The 18,221-nt window shown below is 31.1% G+C and overlaps 2 protein-coding genes across 2 annotated transcripts in view; both read right to left on the bottom strand.

Annotated features, from left to right (window-relative positions):
* LOC129911291 (alpha-tubulin N-acetyltransferase 1) overlaps positions 1-18,221 on the bottom strand; it is a 36,853-nt gene that overhangs the window by 1,659 nt on the left and 16,973 nt on the right. Inside the window, exons 3-7 of the mRNA XM_055989027.1 lie at positions 12,901-13,057; positions 12,679-12,834; positions 10,848-11,213; positions 10,362-10,515; positions 1,038-1,081 (exon numbers count right to left, since the gene is read on the bottom strand). Coding sequence (XP_055845002.1) covers positions 1,038-1,081; positions 10,362-10,515; positions 10,848-11,213; positions 12,679-12,834; positions 12,901-13,007 — 827 coding nt within the window. The 5' untranslated portion in view covers positions 13,008-13,057. The remainder of the gene's footprint in view (positions 1-1,037; positions 1,082-10,361; positions 10,516-10,847; positions 11,214-12,678; positions 12,835-12,900; positions 13,058-18,221) is intronic.
* LOC129911299 (uncharacterized) lies at positions 636-7,979 on the bottom strand. The gene is made up of 9 exons (XM_055989044.1): positions 7,828-7,979; positions 7,704-7,766; positions 7,567-7,635; positions 7,447-7,509; positions 7,329-7,391; positions 7,233-7,271; positions 7,118-7,171; positions 6,909-7,059; positions 636-897 (listed from the first exon to the last, which is right to left on the bottom strand). The coding sequence occupies exons 1-8, from the start codon at positions 7,891-7,893 to the stop codon at positions 6,949-6,951; spliced, it is 528 nt and encodes a 175-aa protein (XP_055845019.1). The 5' UTR covers positions 7,894-7,979; the 3' UTR covers positions 636-897; positions 6,909-6,948.

Below are 18,221 nucleotides of genomic sequence, written 5' to 3'. Positions count from 1 at the left end.
TCACACAACTTGAAAAACGAAAGAATTTGTTCTGTATCTGTCGCAAATTTTCTTTCGTTTTTCAAAAACGAATGATCGTTTTCGTTTCGTTTTTTATAGAATGTACCCCCAGCTTTTAGACTGTTATTGTTATGCAAAAACAGAGAAATTAGAATTTGTTATCTAGTTCTTATACTTTCTAAAGCCTTCGTTTCAAAAATGTTTTTAAAACATATTTGTAGTTTGAAATAACTCCACATTTCGATCTTAAAATGGTCAATAGGTGGATTACAAGGCCACGTACAGACATGTCCAACGTCACGTACAGATAAATATTCCCTATTGGTTTTCATATTTTCGACATACATATAAAAGAAATTTAACTCCTTTCCTTATTTTATTAAGAGATCAAAGGTAAAGGAACGTCATTTACAGACAGGCAAGACAATCAAGAAGTTCGATGGAAGTCAAAGAGATCAAATTAGAAAGAATTTGGTCTGAACTTGTCGTTTTCCTTTCGTTTTTTCAAAAACGAACGATTTTTTCTTTTCTTTTGTTTATGCTGGCCTCTGAACTATAAAATTTATATACATAGTTTCAATTTTCCAAATTTTTTTCATCAGCAAAAACAATACAAAATAAACAAAACAAATGTATGAATTAAAAAATGTCTTTTTAATTTTTGTAAAAAAAAAAATTATTAAAATGTGGACGTAACAAATAATTTAACTAGACAAACAAATTTATGAAAGATTTTAACAATTAGCAGCACAATGTTTATAATTATTATAATGTAAAGGTATAAAAAAAAATATTCTTTGAAATGATGATGAAAAATAATATAGTATAGGTACAATATTATGAAACTAATGATCCAATCAATCACAAAATCATAAACATGTTGATCGTTACGATATTCTGAAATAAAAACAAAAAAAAAAACAATTAAAAGTAGAAAATAAAACATTAAAGAAGCAAAATTAAAAATGGAAATACATATATCAGAAAATAATGAGGTGAAGGAAATGTGTATTTTAATTTAATAATTTTTATTTTACCTGCCAGCTTCTCCTGTATTGGGTTTTGTACTGCTATGAATTATCTGTAAAATTATTCAAAAATCATATAAATTTCATGTTATATAAAACAAAAAATTTACATAATATTATGTCAACTTAGTGTTTGCAAAAGAATTTTGTTAGGTAAAATGTATTTAATTTTGATTTAATTTTATTTAGTTATATTGAAGGTAAAAAAGATTTTGTGAGAATGTTGTTATTGTTTTATACAGAAAATTAGAAAATAAGAGCCCTACATGCCATCAATGTTCACCGTGATAAATATACTTACGATATTAATTTATTATCCATCAATGATGCCTATCAATGAATAATAATACCATTAGAAAAAATAAATCCTATTGCAGGAGGAGTATCGGCAATAGGTATCGAAGTAAACTTTAACTATAGCTTTAAACCCTCCATATATGAATTCGTTTACAACGCCATCTATTAAATACTAACAAATCAAAACACGGATAAAAATGAAGGATACAAAAACTATGTTGAATGGCCCATTCAGCGCAAAAAATTATAATTGCAAAGATTGCTAGATTAGGCAAAGCTATTTGAAACACAAACTTAGCCTACAGCGTTCAGCAATGAGCCCGGTAAAGACTAAGGGCGAAATTCAGAGTCGTTACTCAAGTAAAATTTTTTCTCAAGCACAAGTTTGAGATGACATTTCTGAGTGATTGGTCAAGCATTTACTTCAAAACATCCTCAGTTGGTACTCATAAGCTAAAATTCAAGTAATCCTTTTTCTTTACGTAACGAGTAGCTGAAGTTGGCCAAACGCAAGAGGAAATGCTTACTTGAGTAAATTTTTTTATTTGAGTGACGACTCTGAATTCCGCTCTAAATGCTAGATGTTATTGCATAGCAAACAGATAAGCTTTATATCATTACAAATCTTTCATAAGATAAAACAAGCGACTATTTTTTAAATTTAACTATTCCCTTTCTATTCATAAAATACGGTCAACATGAAGCTTGAGTCACATGTTAGTTCTATACAATACAAATAGATGGCGTTGTATGCACGCTACATAAAAATGCTCAACGGCTAATTCAGCCGCAAAGTTTTCGTTAACCTTAAAGCGACTGAAAATGAAAACCGAAATGCAACATGATTGAACATTGGAAATACTTAATTTATTGAATAATAATATCTAAACAATGGCTCAAGATAGACCGAGAGCTGGGAGCAAATTTTTTGCGTGAGAGGTAACCGATTCATATTAATATTAGAATAAGTCCCAGCCATGGTGATGACGAAAACGAACGTCTGCCAGCATGTGTCTGCGCCTTTGCTGAGAAAAAGTGCATCAAAAGTACATTTTTTCTGAAAATTGATTTAGTGAGGGTAACCACCTGGAAACAATTGGAACCTGACGCCCTCGTCGCCCTGATTACAAAAATACTCATGACAGACGTTTTAACCGCGCCCAAACACCCGACAGACGAGCCTGAAAACGCGTTTTTTTACGCGTTTTTAGGGATTGGGGTAACCACCTAAAAACAATTGGAACCTGACGCCCTCGTCGCCCTGATTACAAAAATACCCATGACAGACGTTTTAACCGCGCCCAAACACCCGACAGACGAGCCCAAAAACGCGCATTTTTACGCGTTTTTAGGGATTAGGGTAACCACCTAAAAACAATTGGATCCTGTAGCCCTTGACTCCCTGAATGCAAAAATACCCACGACAGACATTTTATCCGCGCCCAAACACCCGACAGACGAACTCGAAAACGCGATCTTTTACGCGAACGCAAGGGCTTGGGGCAACAACTTGAAATTAGTCTCATTCTGTTGGTCTTGACTCTCTGATTACAAAAATACCCATGACAGACGTTTTAGCTGCGCCCAAACCCCCAACAGACGAGTTCTAAATCGCGATCTTTTTCGCGAAATAAAAAAGCAAGGACTTGGGGTAACCACTTGAAATTAGTCTCATCCTGTAGCCCTTGACTCTCTGATTGCAAAAATACCTATGACAGACGTTTTATCCGCGCCCAAACACCCGACAGACGAACCCAAAAACGCGATTAAATTTTTTAATTGAAGATTTTTGTGAACAAAAAATTTTTTCAAAAATGTTGCTTAAATTTCATAAATTTACTAATGCCAAAAGATTGGTTAGGGAATTTAAGGAAAACAACTATAAGGCATGGAATACACGATACAATCATAGTACACGACTTGAGATGTACCGATATCGTTAACAATATCGAAAAAAGCACATACACCATGCGATTCACTTACGATTTCATTATCTGTCAAATAAATTTTCACATTTTTATCCATTATTTGGATGTTAGGTAAAAACAATTTATGTAATCTCAAAAACTGAATCATGGGTGAATTAAAAACCCACACACGCTACAACCCTCATCTAATCAATCGCATACTACCTTTTGTTTTCCATCATCAACATTCGACCGTGCGATATGGGTACAGCGGATACTTTGGTGCACACATACGATACAATTATCGAATGCGATTCAAATTTTGTACGATAATCGGTACGATAATTGTACCGTGTATTCCATGCTTAAGAGTGAAGGACAATCTTCCATCGCTTAGGCGATAATTGCAATATGTAGAAATGAAATTCTGGCTTATTAAAAACGTGTATGCAAATATTGTTATTGCTGGTCACCCTAAGTAAGTGTATGCTAATATTCTAGGTGCTGACCGTTGTGCTCAAAATATTTTGTGTTTGAAGTCAATTTATGAGAAAATTACATTTATCGCCTAAACGGTGGAAGATTGTCTATGACTCTTAAATAGTTGTTTTCCTTTAATTGCCTAGCCAATCTTTTGGCATTAGTAAATGTATGAAATTTAAGCAACATTTTTGAAAAAAATTTTTTGTTCACAAAAATCTTCAATTAAAAAATTCAATCGCGTTTTTGGGTTCGTCTGTCGGGTGTTTGGGCGCGGATAAAACGTCTGTCATAGGTATTTTTGCAATCAGGGAGTCAAGGGCTACAGGATGAGACTAATTTCAAGTGGTTACCCCAAGTCCTTGCTTTTTTATTTCGCGAAAAAGATCGCGATTTATGACTCGTCTGTTGGGGGTTTGGGTGGAGGTAAAACGTCTGTCATGGGTATTTTTGCAATCAGGGAGTCAAGACCAACAGAATGAGACTAATTTCAAATGGTGACCTCAAGTCCTTGGTTTTTTATTTCGCGAAAAAGATCGCGATTTAGAACTCGTCTGTTGGGGGTTTGGGTGCAGCTAAAACGTCTGTCATGGGTATTTTTGTAATCAGAGAGTCAAGACCAACAGAATGAGACTAATTTCAAGTTGTTGCCCCAAGCCCTTGCGTTCGCGTAAAAGATCGCGTTTTCGAGTTCGTCTGTCGGGTGTTTGGGCGCGGATAAAATGTCTGTCGTGGGTATTTTTGCATTCAGGGAGTCAAGGGCTACAGGATCCAATTGTTTTTAGGTGGTTACCCTAATCCCTAAAAACGCGTAAAAATGCGCGTTTTTGGGCTCGTCTGTCGGGTGTTTGGGCGCGGTTAAAACGTCTGTCATGGGTATTTTTGTAATCAGGGCGACGAGGGCGTCAGGTTCCAATTGTTTTTAGGTGGTTACCCCAATCCCTAAAAACGCGTAAAAAAACGCGTTTTCAGGCTCGTCTGTCGGGTGTTTGGGCGCGGTTAAAACGTCTGTCATGGGTATTTTTGTAATCAGGGCGACGAGGGCGTCAGGTTCCAATTGTTTCCAGGTGGTTACCCTCACTAAATCAATTTTCAGAAAAAATGTACTTTTGATGCACTTTTTCTCAGCAAAGGCGCAGACACATGCTGGCAGACGTTCGTTTTCGTCATCACCATGGCTGGGAGTTATTCTAATATTAATATGAATCGGTTACCTCTCACGCAAAAAATCTGCTCCCGGCTCTTAGACTAAGATGTCTTGGAGGTATAATGATTCTACTTTCTGGAAATTTTAGCCAATTGAAATAATAGCTGTGTCATGTCATGTCATCATCGAACGGATTGTTTTGGTTTCTTCCGAAATGAAATCAAGTAGAAATCAATATAATTTTGCCATATAAAGCGAATAGCAGAATAATGTTTGTCGGATCAGCCAGTTTATACTAAAAGTATTGAATTAAGTAGTGTCAACGAAAAAACTTTCAGCAAATATCAAACTATTGGCAGTGTTAGCTGTAGGAAACGCACAAGCAAAATAAATAAACGAACGCCATTTGTCTTACTCGGTGTCTAGGTCCTTTTAAAAATTAAACAAAAATCAACATAGGAGCTGTAACTAAAAAGCTTAAAATTTAATCAGGTTTTACCTATTCCTGCCTTCACCAAAGTTTCAAAGTTACTTACACGTTTCTGCAGTTGTGATATTGTCGCCTTTACCCGTCAAAATTTAGTTACACATTGATTTATGGCCATTTTCATACAATTGTGACAGTGTAGTTTGTGCAAAAAAATTGCTTATGTGATTGCCTGAGAGTCGGTACAAAAGCGTTTCGTTGGTTCGGGAGATCCAGATGATATACAAATTTAGAAAAATAGTATACTTATAGTTAATCATAGTTACTTTCTTATTTCCCCACGAAACATTTTATTGGAAACACTTAAACTGGAAGCTACTTTCTTGTTCTGCTCACGTTTAATGTGTAGTTTAATGTATTCGTTATAAAAAAGTCAAAGAACTGCCTGTTCCTTAATAACATTTTGACAATTACCACATAAATAATGATTTCGTATCAAATTCAATGTCCATTATTCTTACGTAGGTATGCCAGACAATTATTATTTCCACAGGTCAACTACCAACATACTACATTTATCGACCATAAAAATGAATTAGTTTTAAAAAAAACCTAGTGTCATGCAATATTCATCACTATAAACTGACGACTTAACTACCGGAAACGACCTCCTACTGACCCCAAATAAAACAAAAAAAACCTGCAAATTTATAACCCAAACATTTTCCCTACAATCTTTCCACATTTCGACGTTAAAGTCGACTTGTATGGAGTTTGTTTTTGTTGTTTTCGTTTTGTGAACAATTTAGTTGGTGTTTTCACTTTCCTTTGAAAATTATGCGGAAGCGACAGGGAAAGTTTATTGGCATCCAGCCAATTTAATGGCAATAGACTGCATTGTCATTATAATCGTCCTGTTTTCTTTTTTTTTTTGCGAGAATTGTGTTCAAAAGGCGTGATAACACACAAAAAATAAAGAAATTCCTATCGCTGTGGAAATGTACCTACCTATGTATACTATGTGCTCTTGTTCATTTTGAGGAAGGGTTATGGTCGTTTTTTGTTTGTTGTCGTACGTTGATGTTACTTTGCAACAGACAAATAACCGAAACACATTTTGTCGTCGTCACATTTAAATGGTGTCGCCTTTAAAGATAAGAGCACATGCAAGTAGGACAAACGAAGGATAAATAGGAGCTATCTCAAAAACAATTATAAGTGAACGTCAAAATGCAGATAGTCTGTTGAATTCCATTAATTTAAGGAAAGGATTATACTGAGAAAAGTAGGTACCTACTTTAAAAAAAAAAAACGAATTCTTGCTGCTATTGCAGATAAAACATAGGAAAAGTAGAGTTTTGAATCTTAGATTGCGGACTAACCGCTTTGAGAAAATTGTAGATTGTATGTTTTTAAGGATTTTACCGACATATATTTAACGATGCATACTTATGATTATGATGATGATTATTATTTTTAGCTGTGAAAAATTTAGCATTGCGGCGATGTTCGTCTGAAATGTCTATCGGAAAGGATAAGTCAATAGATTTCAAAAAAAATTGACAAAAATGTATTCCTAACTAAAATTCGATAAACTTGAGTAATTTATTTATTTAATTTACCTTTCGAAATATTTGCTTTTTACATGTATCTTCATTGCTTTTATGCTGAAGAATTTTCTTCGGATTTGTTTGAAGTTTCGGGTACCAAAAGTATTTTAGCTGAGCAATTAGGGCAAGTTGTACAAAATCCTTTTTCCGATTCATTGGATATCTATCATTACAAACTTTTACTTATAAATACCTAGGACCCAATATAAGTTAAGAATTACATTTATAGGGTTTGAGTTTTCTGTGAATATAGGCTCAGAAGGTGGAGGAGGATTCTAGAAAAATTTAATTTATTTTTATAGTTCTAAGGAATCAAAAACATTTAACACTTTATACCTTGGATTCTTGGTTAACTTGTATGTTTGAAGTAGTTCCCTATTTTAATAAATATTGAAATTATAAAAATTTAACAAATTAATTGAAATATACAACCGTCGTTATGCCATTATCTTTTTGATTATTATTGTGACCCTGTTGCTCTCTAACCGATATATTCTTTAAAAAGCAAACAAATTTAAAAGAAAAACTAAATGAAATTCAAAAGTTTTACCGATTTCTTCTGAGAAAACATTGAAGATTGCTGAAAATGTTCTTCTGAAACATTTTGTAAGCCCTTAATGGGACAATTATTATTAAATGGATAAAATATACGAAAATAATAATGAATTACCGATCTCTTTTCAACAACGTCTATTGTTTTTGGAGGCTTAGTAATTGCATCTAATGGATTTTTCTTTTGCTAAAGTTAATATTTTTGTTTAAATTATATTCCAATGTAAAACAAGAATTAAAAACTGCAAAACATACCAAATTCAATTTATCACGTTTTGTAACTTGACTTGGTGTAAGACTTACTTCACTTTCTCTAGCCTGTCTCAAAAGTAAAATAAATAGTCAAACAAATATTTAAAAGCTTGAAAGAAATGCTTACATTCAATGCTTGATATTGTGCAACATATTCGGGGTTTCCAGTTAAACGGGTAGTTTTTCGATCCATTAGAAGTTATTAGTTTTCGTTATAAAGCAGAATAATAAAAAATATGAGTTTTCAAAATCTTGTGCAAAACACAAATAACAAAGTTAATGTGATACTTTTATATCGATTCAATAAACGAACAAGTAGATTTTATTTTTTCAGTTTTCATGTGAATCTTAGCTAAGTCGAGACGGTTCCATAAAGTAAGTATAGTTAAGCCCATCAACTAAAATCTTAAGTGATTAAACCTAAATGCCAATAATTTTGTCACACATTTGCAAATAACTCAGCAACAAAGAAACTTTTGGTTTTCATATATGATTAAAGCTTACACTAATCTTTCTTTTCATGTCTCACTCGATGCATTTAGAGGAAATTTTTGAATATTAATTTTTTTGAGACAAGGGGTACCCCTTGGATTTTTTTCGAAAATCTCAGAAAAATAGATTTGTCATTTTTGTGCCTAAATGCAAAGGGTTGTTTCCTATGAACTCATATGAGCTCATATCTGTTAACAGAAACATGTTTCGTGACTCTGGTCCGAAGACATCTGCTTGCGAATTTTTGAAAAAAAGTGTGATTGCAAATAACTCAGAGCTTAAACGGACCTTTCTTTGGATGTCTCACTCGATGGATTTGAAGGAAATTTTTTAAGATGCATTTTTTTTCGGCAAGGGGTACCCCTTTGATATTTTTCAAAAATCTAAAAAAATAAAATTTTTAATATTTGTACCTAAATGCATTGGCATGTTCACTATGAACTCATATTTTTAAACAGAAACATGTTTCGAAACTTTGGAAAAAAAATATTTTGGTTTCAAATAATTTAAGAAACTTTTAGGTTACATTCATGAAAAGACCTTAAAGAGAATTGGTTTTGTTTGCGGAGACACATTTATAAGTTGTAATTGTAGCACATTGCTCTATTTTGTACGCTTGTATGCTTTTCGATTCAATTTTATTTTTTGGGCAATTTTATGACCAACAATCGAGGCGACTGCAATATAATCTTATTTCGTTTAACCCTTTCGAACCAAAGCTATGTTTTTTCAGTATTATCGTGTCAAAAACATCACAACTAAAAAATATGAAGACCAAAAAGTTATTTTTTAAAGTAATTAATAGAAATAGCAAGTAAGAAACACTGTCTATGACCACAAAAAAAAGTCGGACAACTGAGAAAATAACCTTTTATAGAACAATATTGTATGTATGCTACTTCTTCTAAGCCCAAAAACAAAACACTTTCTGGATTAACATTTTTTATATCATTTTTTTTTTAAAGCTATGACCATATACATATGTATGTACAAAAAAAATTTAAGCAAAAAAGAGTGAATTTCCCTTTTTCGATAAAAACAAATTAAAAGTATGATATTTGACTAACTTTTTTTACTAATACAGTAACTAGACATTATTATCTTTTAATTAAACCATCGAGACCTAAAAAATTATTGAATGAAATATTTTTTACGAATTTTTAAATATATGTTACATGAGAGTAACGCTGAGACCGAAAGGGTTAACATTATAAGATACAATATAAAAAAACATTTATGTTCCAAACTTCATTAACAGGTTAGGACTCTAAATTCATAATACTATCACCGACATAATTCTGTCTGTTTTTCGTATTCCTTAAAAAAATAAATGCATAACTGAGTCGCATGAACTTCTCTTTAGAGTTTATTTTGTTTGAATTTTTAAAACTTTTTATGTAAAATTTTTTAAGTTTAATTAAGTTAAAAAAATTAATTTGTTTTTCAAAGGAAAAAAATTAACATTTAAAAAGCATTTGAATTAAAAAAAAAAATTAGCAATTTGCTTTTGTAGGTACTTTGGTAACGTTCTCATACAGTCGACAAAGATATTGGTGGCTTGATCCTTTATCTACAAACGAAACAGTAAGGAATTAATACTTAAATTCGAAGATTGCAGTTAATTGACTTAAAATACACTTGGGGATTTATTTCATGTTCTCTTACTGAGAATTTTTTCTTCTATAAAATATTTTCCGAATTTCGCGTTATTTCATATTCCTGGAATTTAATTCCGTAGCACCCTTAAAAAATCCCAAAATGACGTAATCATATTCTCAAAACCACAAAGAATATTGAATAATAAAAACCCTTAAACGCAATCCTTCCTTTCTTTCCTTTATTTTCCGGCATATTAAATGGCCTATTAGTCTGCACATATTTTTATTTTGTTAAAAATGAACGTTAATGATTAAAGTGCATGTCTGATAGCTATTTTGATAATAATCCTAATCAGTGCCAGACTGATTTTTATTATGTCCTAGTTACATGCGAGTACTCAAAACTTGAAAGCTGATGTAGGGCTCTTTTACATAATATTCTTTGTTAATACAAACTCATGCCACATTCTCACATTAACGCATTCCTCTTAATCTCATTCAATCCAATCACAAGAATCAACCCTCAAGTCAACAATGCTACTACTACTTGTACTACTTGATAAAAATATACCTCAGCCATGCTGCAAGATGGACGGGGTGCCGCATAACGTCCAACTGGTGAAATTTGTGTTACTTGTGCGCTGGGCGAAGATGCATCCAGTTGCCTTATCCTCTTCTTGTTATCATTACCAATGAAATGTGGTCCAAATAATGCGGTGTTAGGACTGCTCATTATTATATTTCGTAAGAATAAATGTTAAAATGAAATAAAAGAGTTAAGTTGAAGAATAGGTAGAACATGTACATATGATCAATATGCAAATTATATATGTATGCTAGTATGTGTGTGTTAATATGTTGGTATGTGTGTTGAATAGTTTCCGTTTCCGTCCCAACAATAAAGAAAAAAGGAAATACATGTATGTTGCGTGTTTTAAGCAAGTTTGTAGACTTTTTTGTCACAACTTTTGCGTGTTTTTTAACCAAAATATCTTAATTAACTATGCAGCAGTGTAATACATATTTATTTTGATTGCTATACGAGTAACTCTCTTACCTGTCGGTTATATGTAATCCATTTGCATGTTGCTGATTGTTATTCTCAGTTGTTGGAGAACCAAAAAATCCTTCATACAAAACAAAATTATTCGACTGCGGAATAGTTTTTTCCAGTCCATAATGTTTCTTTAAGAAACCCAAGAGTTTCTCCGATGGTCTATCGATTGAGAGCTTAATTGGAGCCCAATTTTCTTCAGCTAGCATTGCTTCGAATAAATCCTTGCCAAGGCCGGCTCTTTGACGCGATTCATGAATGTAAAAATCAAGTATACATGGAGCGTCATCGACTTTTTTCGTTTCACCGGATTCGTCAAATAAATAAAGCGATTTGGTACCAACCTTAAGGAGGCCAATTACAGCACCACTACAAATAATAAGTGAATAATTCAATAAAACATTAAATATTTTGATCGTCAGTATAAAGTGATATAGAATAATAAAAAGCGCGTGGTGCGAATAATAAATTTTTTATTGGAAAATAAAATGCCAGCTGTTTAGAAAATAATACAAAAAAATGTTTAATTAATTAAATTAATTCTAATGAATAATTGATAAAAATAAAAAGCTGGAAGGAGGTCGAGGGGCAATCGTTAACAGTCATTCGTTTATAAAATATAATTTTCAAGGCCAGATTTTTGAAATATGAACCAGCCAAAACACAAACATTAAAATTACTGAGATTAGTCAGGTGAGAAACCAACTGTGTTCTTATAGAGATATAATAATATTATTAGGGAGTAGGGACTCCCTGATACAAAATTCCTCAAGGTCTCTTTGATTTAATTTTTTAAAGATTTACTGTATAAAGCCTGGTACGCTGCTCGCGCTAAAATTTAGCTGAGATAAAATTCCCATACAAGTTATCGATAACTTGTAACTCTCGGCTAAAAATTTTCGATAATTTGTATGGGAGCTAAAATTTAGCGCGAACAGCTATATAATAATACCTATATAATAATACTAAAATCAATACATTTAAAATAGTGCTCTTGCATTATAAATATAAAATGACGTTTTTATAAATCAAAAATCATCATGTATCATGACTATATTACATAAATATGGCCTTCTATGAAGAATTTCCTGCTGCTAGAATAACTGCCAACTACAACGTAGTAAACAGTGATTTTTGCCAGAGCTTTGATTCTCAGTCACCGAAGACAGAAAATTTGCATTAGGTCGCAAAACATTGCAATCTACTGATTTTTGGGATGTTGTTAGTAATGTTAAACTGGGTTCTTATTTTCGAAATACCTTACAACTTGGTGCTCGAAAAATCGAGAAGTTTTCAGTTTTTTTTTCAGTTCCAAGTCGCATTTGATGAGGCTGAGTTACAACTTGATCATAAACATAATCAATACTCTGTCAAAATTTCTAAGAAAATTTCCGAAGTCTCCGTAATCGAGAAAGACATTAATTTCATCATAACGAAGTAGTTCTGTAAAAGATCTTAAATCATTAGTGTATGAGGTCAGGGGAATCCAAAATCCTGCTGGGCTGCTCGAAAAATCTTCGAATCCAACCCCTATGGACAACGACGCAGAGTTACAACATCTTTTCCAATTGTGTGTTCGTAATTGGAAATAGCTAGGTACGGAGAAGCAAAGCTCCTCCTAGGATTGTTAAGTATTCTAAGTAAAATTGCTGTACTTTTGAAGTATGTAATAAATACCATGATTTGTAAATTTTTTTTAATAATTATGCAGTTAAGCTCATGCAAACATCTAAGCTTTCGTATAAAAGCAGCATTTAAAATAAACAAGAAAGCTAAATAAAAGGAATTTGTTTCCAATATCTTAAAATCTGTAAGAATAATAATAAGAACTTACTTATGACCAGCACCCACATCGGCAAGTAAATATATTTTTTGATTATCAGACATCCTTAACCGCTGAGATGTAGTTACCGCTTTGGTTAATTTTTGTGACGTTGCCGACAATTCGCCAAGTCTATCAATTATTTCTGACATCTTTGAGGTTGTATCCCTGTGAAATATTTAAAAAAAATTAATTTTTAATAATTCTTTTCTTTCACCTATAAAAAAAACTTACAACGCCATGCGTCGGTCACCTCGAAAAGTGTGTGGCAACAGGTTTGATGTAATCTTAACAATTGGCTGAGGAAATAAGGGTTTTATATCAAATCTGAATTCCACCATAATGTTGATTTGTATTAAGTTTTATATAGCACCAAAATGTGGTAAGAGATCTGCAAAAAAATAAAAATAAAATTTATAATTCTTTGAAATACAAGAATTCTTGAATTTTAAAATCGATAGTTTTGCTTAAGAAAATGTAAAATAAAGTTTCAGAACTGCAAGTTGATGAAATAAAAAAAAGTGTCCATTATTAATATGAAGTGGTTAAAAATCCACAAGAAACTTAAAGGGAAGTAAAAACTTTTCTATGTAATTAGCCACCTGTCTAAGACTTTCACTCATTTTAAAGGAAATTTTTGACATCTGGCCAAATGGAAGTTTATTAACTGTAACAACACAAAGTGGGGTCAAAGAGAGACTTGTTTGTAAAAAAAAGTCTTATCGATTAAACTCGAGGTAGGTCAATCAAGGGGTAAAGTAAAATTGCAATTCAAGTCTCTAAGACTTCGTTTTATGAGATATGTACTTTTCTTGACCTGATTGAATGTTTGCCATGTGGGGTAAGAATTAGGTTCATGCAGGTAAAAGTTATAGTTATAATGTATGCGGATGTTTTTCTTAATAGCTGAAGCACCTGAATTCATTTTTCTTTACAAATCAATGATGGAAAGCAGGGTTTACAAAATATTGTAATAGATAGATGTTTAAGAGGGGACACGTTGAAGACAAAAGTTATGGTGGCCACATGCAAAAGGAGTGTATTTTATTTTTGTTTTTACTAAGCCTTTTTTCTGGAAAACGATTTTTATACCTAAATACTTATTTTTTAAAGATTTACTTGGATACTCTCCGAAATCGGTTCTATCCAAACAGCTCAATTTATTTTTGAAAATGTCTTTATTCATTGCATAAAAAGTTCTTGTATAGAAGAAAATTCAAGGTTGATAACACCTACATTCATAAATGCACCCCACCCAGTTTGTAATTTGGTACACAAAATGTATTCATTATTTTCACTGCTTAATTTTCCGGTATATACATATGTATATATAGTATATGGTGTATGACTATAGGTGCCAGTTATAAAAAAGAATGCATGGTATGAAGAAGCAAAGTGGCAACGTATTGTGTGAAGACCATTTAAACAGAGAGAAAAAAAGCCTTTTTATAGAAAAAAATAATGTTTTTCAGAAGAATTCAAACATTAAAAATGAGAAAACCTGAATACGGAATATTCTATTCTTCAGAGTGAATTTAAAAATCGCAGCTAGCACTCCTCTCTAGGCCTGTGGATGTTATCATTTCTCTGCATTCGACCATATTACGAGTAGTTGTTCACTTTACCTTTATAATTATGGAACTTTTTATGTAAGGCCTTGTATTGTAAGTAAACAAAAGTCATAATATTACTGAAAACTCTTATGGAATAAGCATTAAACTTATAAAAATTGGCTTAAGGGTTTCTTTTACCAAGAGAATCAAGATATAAAAAATGAATACAATTAAAAACGACGGATGAAAATAATGCGGAACTCAGCTTGGACTTCTTATAAGTTGAAATAACGTAATTTACTTTGGCGGACACTTTTTAATCTCAGAAAACAGAAATTTGTAGCTCGCATGGTTTTGGAGTTATTGAGTTTTCGCTAAATTAAGTCTTAAGTTAGCGGACAAAAAACTGAAATGATTAAGCAAATTAAGTTTAGCTTACATCCAGTTTTATAGCTTTTTTAATGCTTTTAAACTGCATAACCTTCGTTTTTATAGTGACACCAGTTTTTTTTTATTTTGAAAAATGATCGAGGAACAAAACTAGACTTTTCGGCAAAAGTTTTCCTTTGAATAGTTTATTTGAAAAAAGCCGTTTCTTTACCTTTTTGCATTGGCATAGAGAACCAGTAGTGCGCTTAAAATTTAAATAAAAACTGGATGGGGCTACAAAAAAATTTTTTCCACTGTAATTTTTTTAAAAAGAAACACAATTAAACTTTTTTTGTTGAAAATTTTGAGTTTACATTTTCGTCTTATTTTAGAGGAAATTAGTTGAAAAGCTACAATTACTGGAAAAACAATTTAAGAAGTTCATTTTTTTCAAAATTTCTTATTGGCTTCACCAAAGCGGAATAGATTTTTTAAACTTAAGATTTAAATAAAAATTTACTCATAGGAGCTTCATTTTCGAGTTTTAACGAGTTTCCGGTGTTCTTTTCCCTACTTTTGTCAAAATTTAATTGATTTGAAATAAAAGTATTAAAAACAATTCAAAACCATTTCCTTCCTAACGGGTTTTCTGCAATTTTTAATTAGAGGATTTTAAATATTATTTCAGTGTTTTTTTGCTACTATTTTTTTATTTTGACAAAATTTTATTCATAGGTAAGAATGAATAATTCTTTTTTGATTACAAAAGACTCTGGAACTTTTTATAAGAAAGTAGGAATATTTCAATTTTCAAACAAAAAATTAAGTTTAACTTAAACTTTAAAATTGTTGACAAAAATCAAACATTATGTTTTTCGTACTTAAACTTTAAAAATTTCATAAAACTCAACTTCAAACTCACATAGAATTACATAATTTAATTTAAAAAAGAAACAGAACATCGACCTCCAACGAACTTTGACCTCAATTCTTTGTTTCTTAGAAATGTAATTTATATTTCCATCCTTTTTCTTAATAGCAAAAATGACATACATTTATTTCTTTTTATGTTGTTGAAAATGCAATAAACAAATTAAATGGAAGAAAATATAGAAAACACAAAAAAAAGAAAATATACCTAATCAAAATAATGTTTGTTTATTCACTGTGAAATTACATCATTGTGTTCCGGTATTATCATGTATTCATCAGAGCATAGAGATAGATAAATATACAACTACCAAGACCATTCAAACAAAAGTATACAAACATATATAAATCACAATAAAATACAAGAAATAAAACAGTCAGCATTTAACATGATTTCAAGGTTCAGATAATATTTATTAAGAAACACTCGTCGAAAAAGTTAAAGAAAAGAAGTAAAAGTTAGGAAAATTTAAACTGCAATCATTATGTACATCAAAACAAATCTATAACACCCAACAAAATACTTTTATTAAATTGCAAAGTGGCTTTTAAGTGCACGATATTAGAAACTTAATAATACACTTTGTACATAATTTGAACTACTCAAATCCCTTCACTTAAATCATGTCTGTATGGCCTTAATTTCCATAAATGATCATTTAAGTACAAAACATGATTCAGCCTTGGTTTGACTTTTAAATAGTGAAATTCCGTTTTAACCCTTGGCAACAGACCTCAAAACTGTCATTTTGAAATATAAGAAGTTTCGTGTTAAACATATTTAAAAGCCCAAAAATTAAGACCAAATGAACATCGAACTCCCACAACTTTGATCATGATTATTGTAATCTTTTTTTAAGGAAGTTCACAATAAAATAATTAAATTACCACACTATTAATAGACTTTTTAGCATGATTTCAATTGATGATTCATATGAAAATTTACATATATTTCACAAGAAAAAAAAAAAAAAAACAGAACACACATAATTTATGTCCAATTGATGATAACTTATCAGACCCTAAAAAAACTAGACATTTTTTTTCAAAGAACTAGCTTCAACTAGATTTTTTCAAATTGAAATATTCCATTCAAAGCAGTTTCTTATCATTTCATCCTACATAAACGTCTGTACATTGATGACCCTAAAATAAAATAATTGCAATCAAAGTGCTGTACTTAAAAAATAAAAAAATGAAAGGCAATCGCACACATGAATCAAAATTTTTGTCTTTGTTCATACACTGTTAGAAAAATCATTCATAAGTGATGAAATTGTGAATTTTGAATTTTCACAAGCGAAAGATGGTGAATTTTGTATTGCCCGCCTCAAAATATGCAACCACCAACTTTTTTATAAAATATGCTTCATGAAGAAAAAAGCTAAAAATCTTTCGTTAATTTCTATAATTTTTTTAAAGATTTCTCTCAGAATAAAGACTTTGTATACACTTTAAGACAAAAATACCCTAGCAATTTATTAATTTGTAAGGACCATATTAAACGACAGGTGTAAGTTTTTATTTAACTTTATAGAGTTTTTATTCCGGAAGAACTCTCCGGAAATCACCGATCCGGGATACCAAACAAACAAGTAGCAATAACAATACTTTTTTTCATTTGGAAGTTTGTTCGCTTTTATTGTTTTAACTTTCGAAATGAATTTGAAGCGAAAGTTTCAACTTTTATTATACTTTAAAATGATGTAAGAGTTTCCTTTTTAAATACACTCATTTGGTTGGATAGAACAAAACTGCAGCATAATGGCAATGGATCAGAACTGTTTAGTAAAGAGAAAGCAAATAGTGAAATGCTAAGGAATATTACTAAGAGGGTGAATTAAAATCCAAAATAAAAAATAAGCATAATCGTCGGTTGACAAGTAAAACTCTATTATACTAAATACAAAACCAATAGCAGTTAGTGAGTTTTACTTATCAACCGACGATATATTGACAATAGTGTTAGTAGTGTATTTAAAAAAACAGATAAATGAATGCAAAATTAGTACATTAAGTTACATAATTTTATAAAACTTTAAGGGCTCGGATATCATAGCACCTCATTTTCTTTGTCATGTTTTGTCCTATAAATAGTCTGTTATTTTTTAAAAATCATGTCATAGTAGAATGGACTGCTTTTTATTTGACATTTTTAACAAGAGCATTTGACAGTAAATTGTGTAACAAAATTACTACTAATTACAAAATTATTTTATTAGTAAGTGGCCAATACATTTTGTTAATTTTTTTTTTTTGTTTGTGTGGATAACTCAGATATTTACTGTGGCGTATGTGTAACTTTTTTTTTTTTAATATCAATGGTTAATGCTTATTGTTTATTCTTGAGCCACTTATAAGACGAGTTGAACTTTTATGGCCATTTTCAAGAATATAATGTACATTATCTCACAATTGTAGTGATATAAAAGAAAATAAACCTAGTTTCCAAAAAGCGTTCGAAGTTCGACTATGAGTACAAAAAAAAATATATGAGTACAAACAAAAATTCTTCTTATACAATTTTAATTTTTTTAAAGTCTTATTAATATTCAGCGATCGATTTCAACTTTTTCGCGTGTCTTGAAAATAACACTTGTTTGTAAAAATTTTTACTAAAGGTCTCTAATAACCGGTTTAGTCACAAACTTTTTTTCCTGAGTAAGAAACTTTCAATTATACTTTTTGTAGGTGAAAGACATA

Source organism: Episyrphus balteatus, chromosome 2 (genome assembly GCF_945859705.1).
Source record: "Episyrphus balteatus chromosome 2, idEpiBalt1.1, whole genome shotgun sequence".
Classification (NCBI taxonomy): domain Eukaryota; kingdom Metazoa; phylum Arthropoda; class Insecta; order Diptera; family Syrphidae; genus Episyrphus; species Episyrphus balteatus.
The sequence above is the reverse complement of the archived record's forward strand: the minus strand, read 5'-3'. Positions and strand labels throughout refer to the sequence as shown.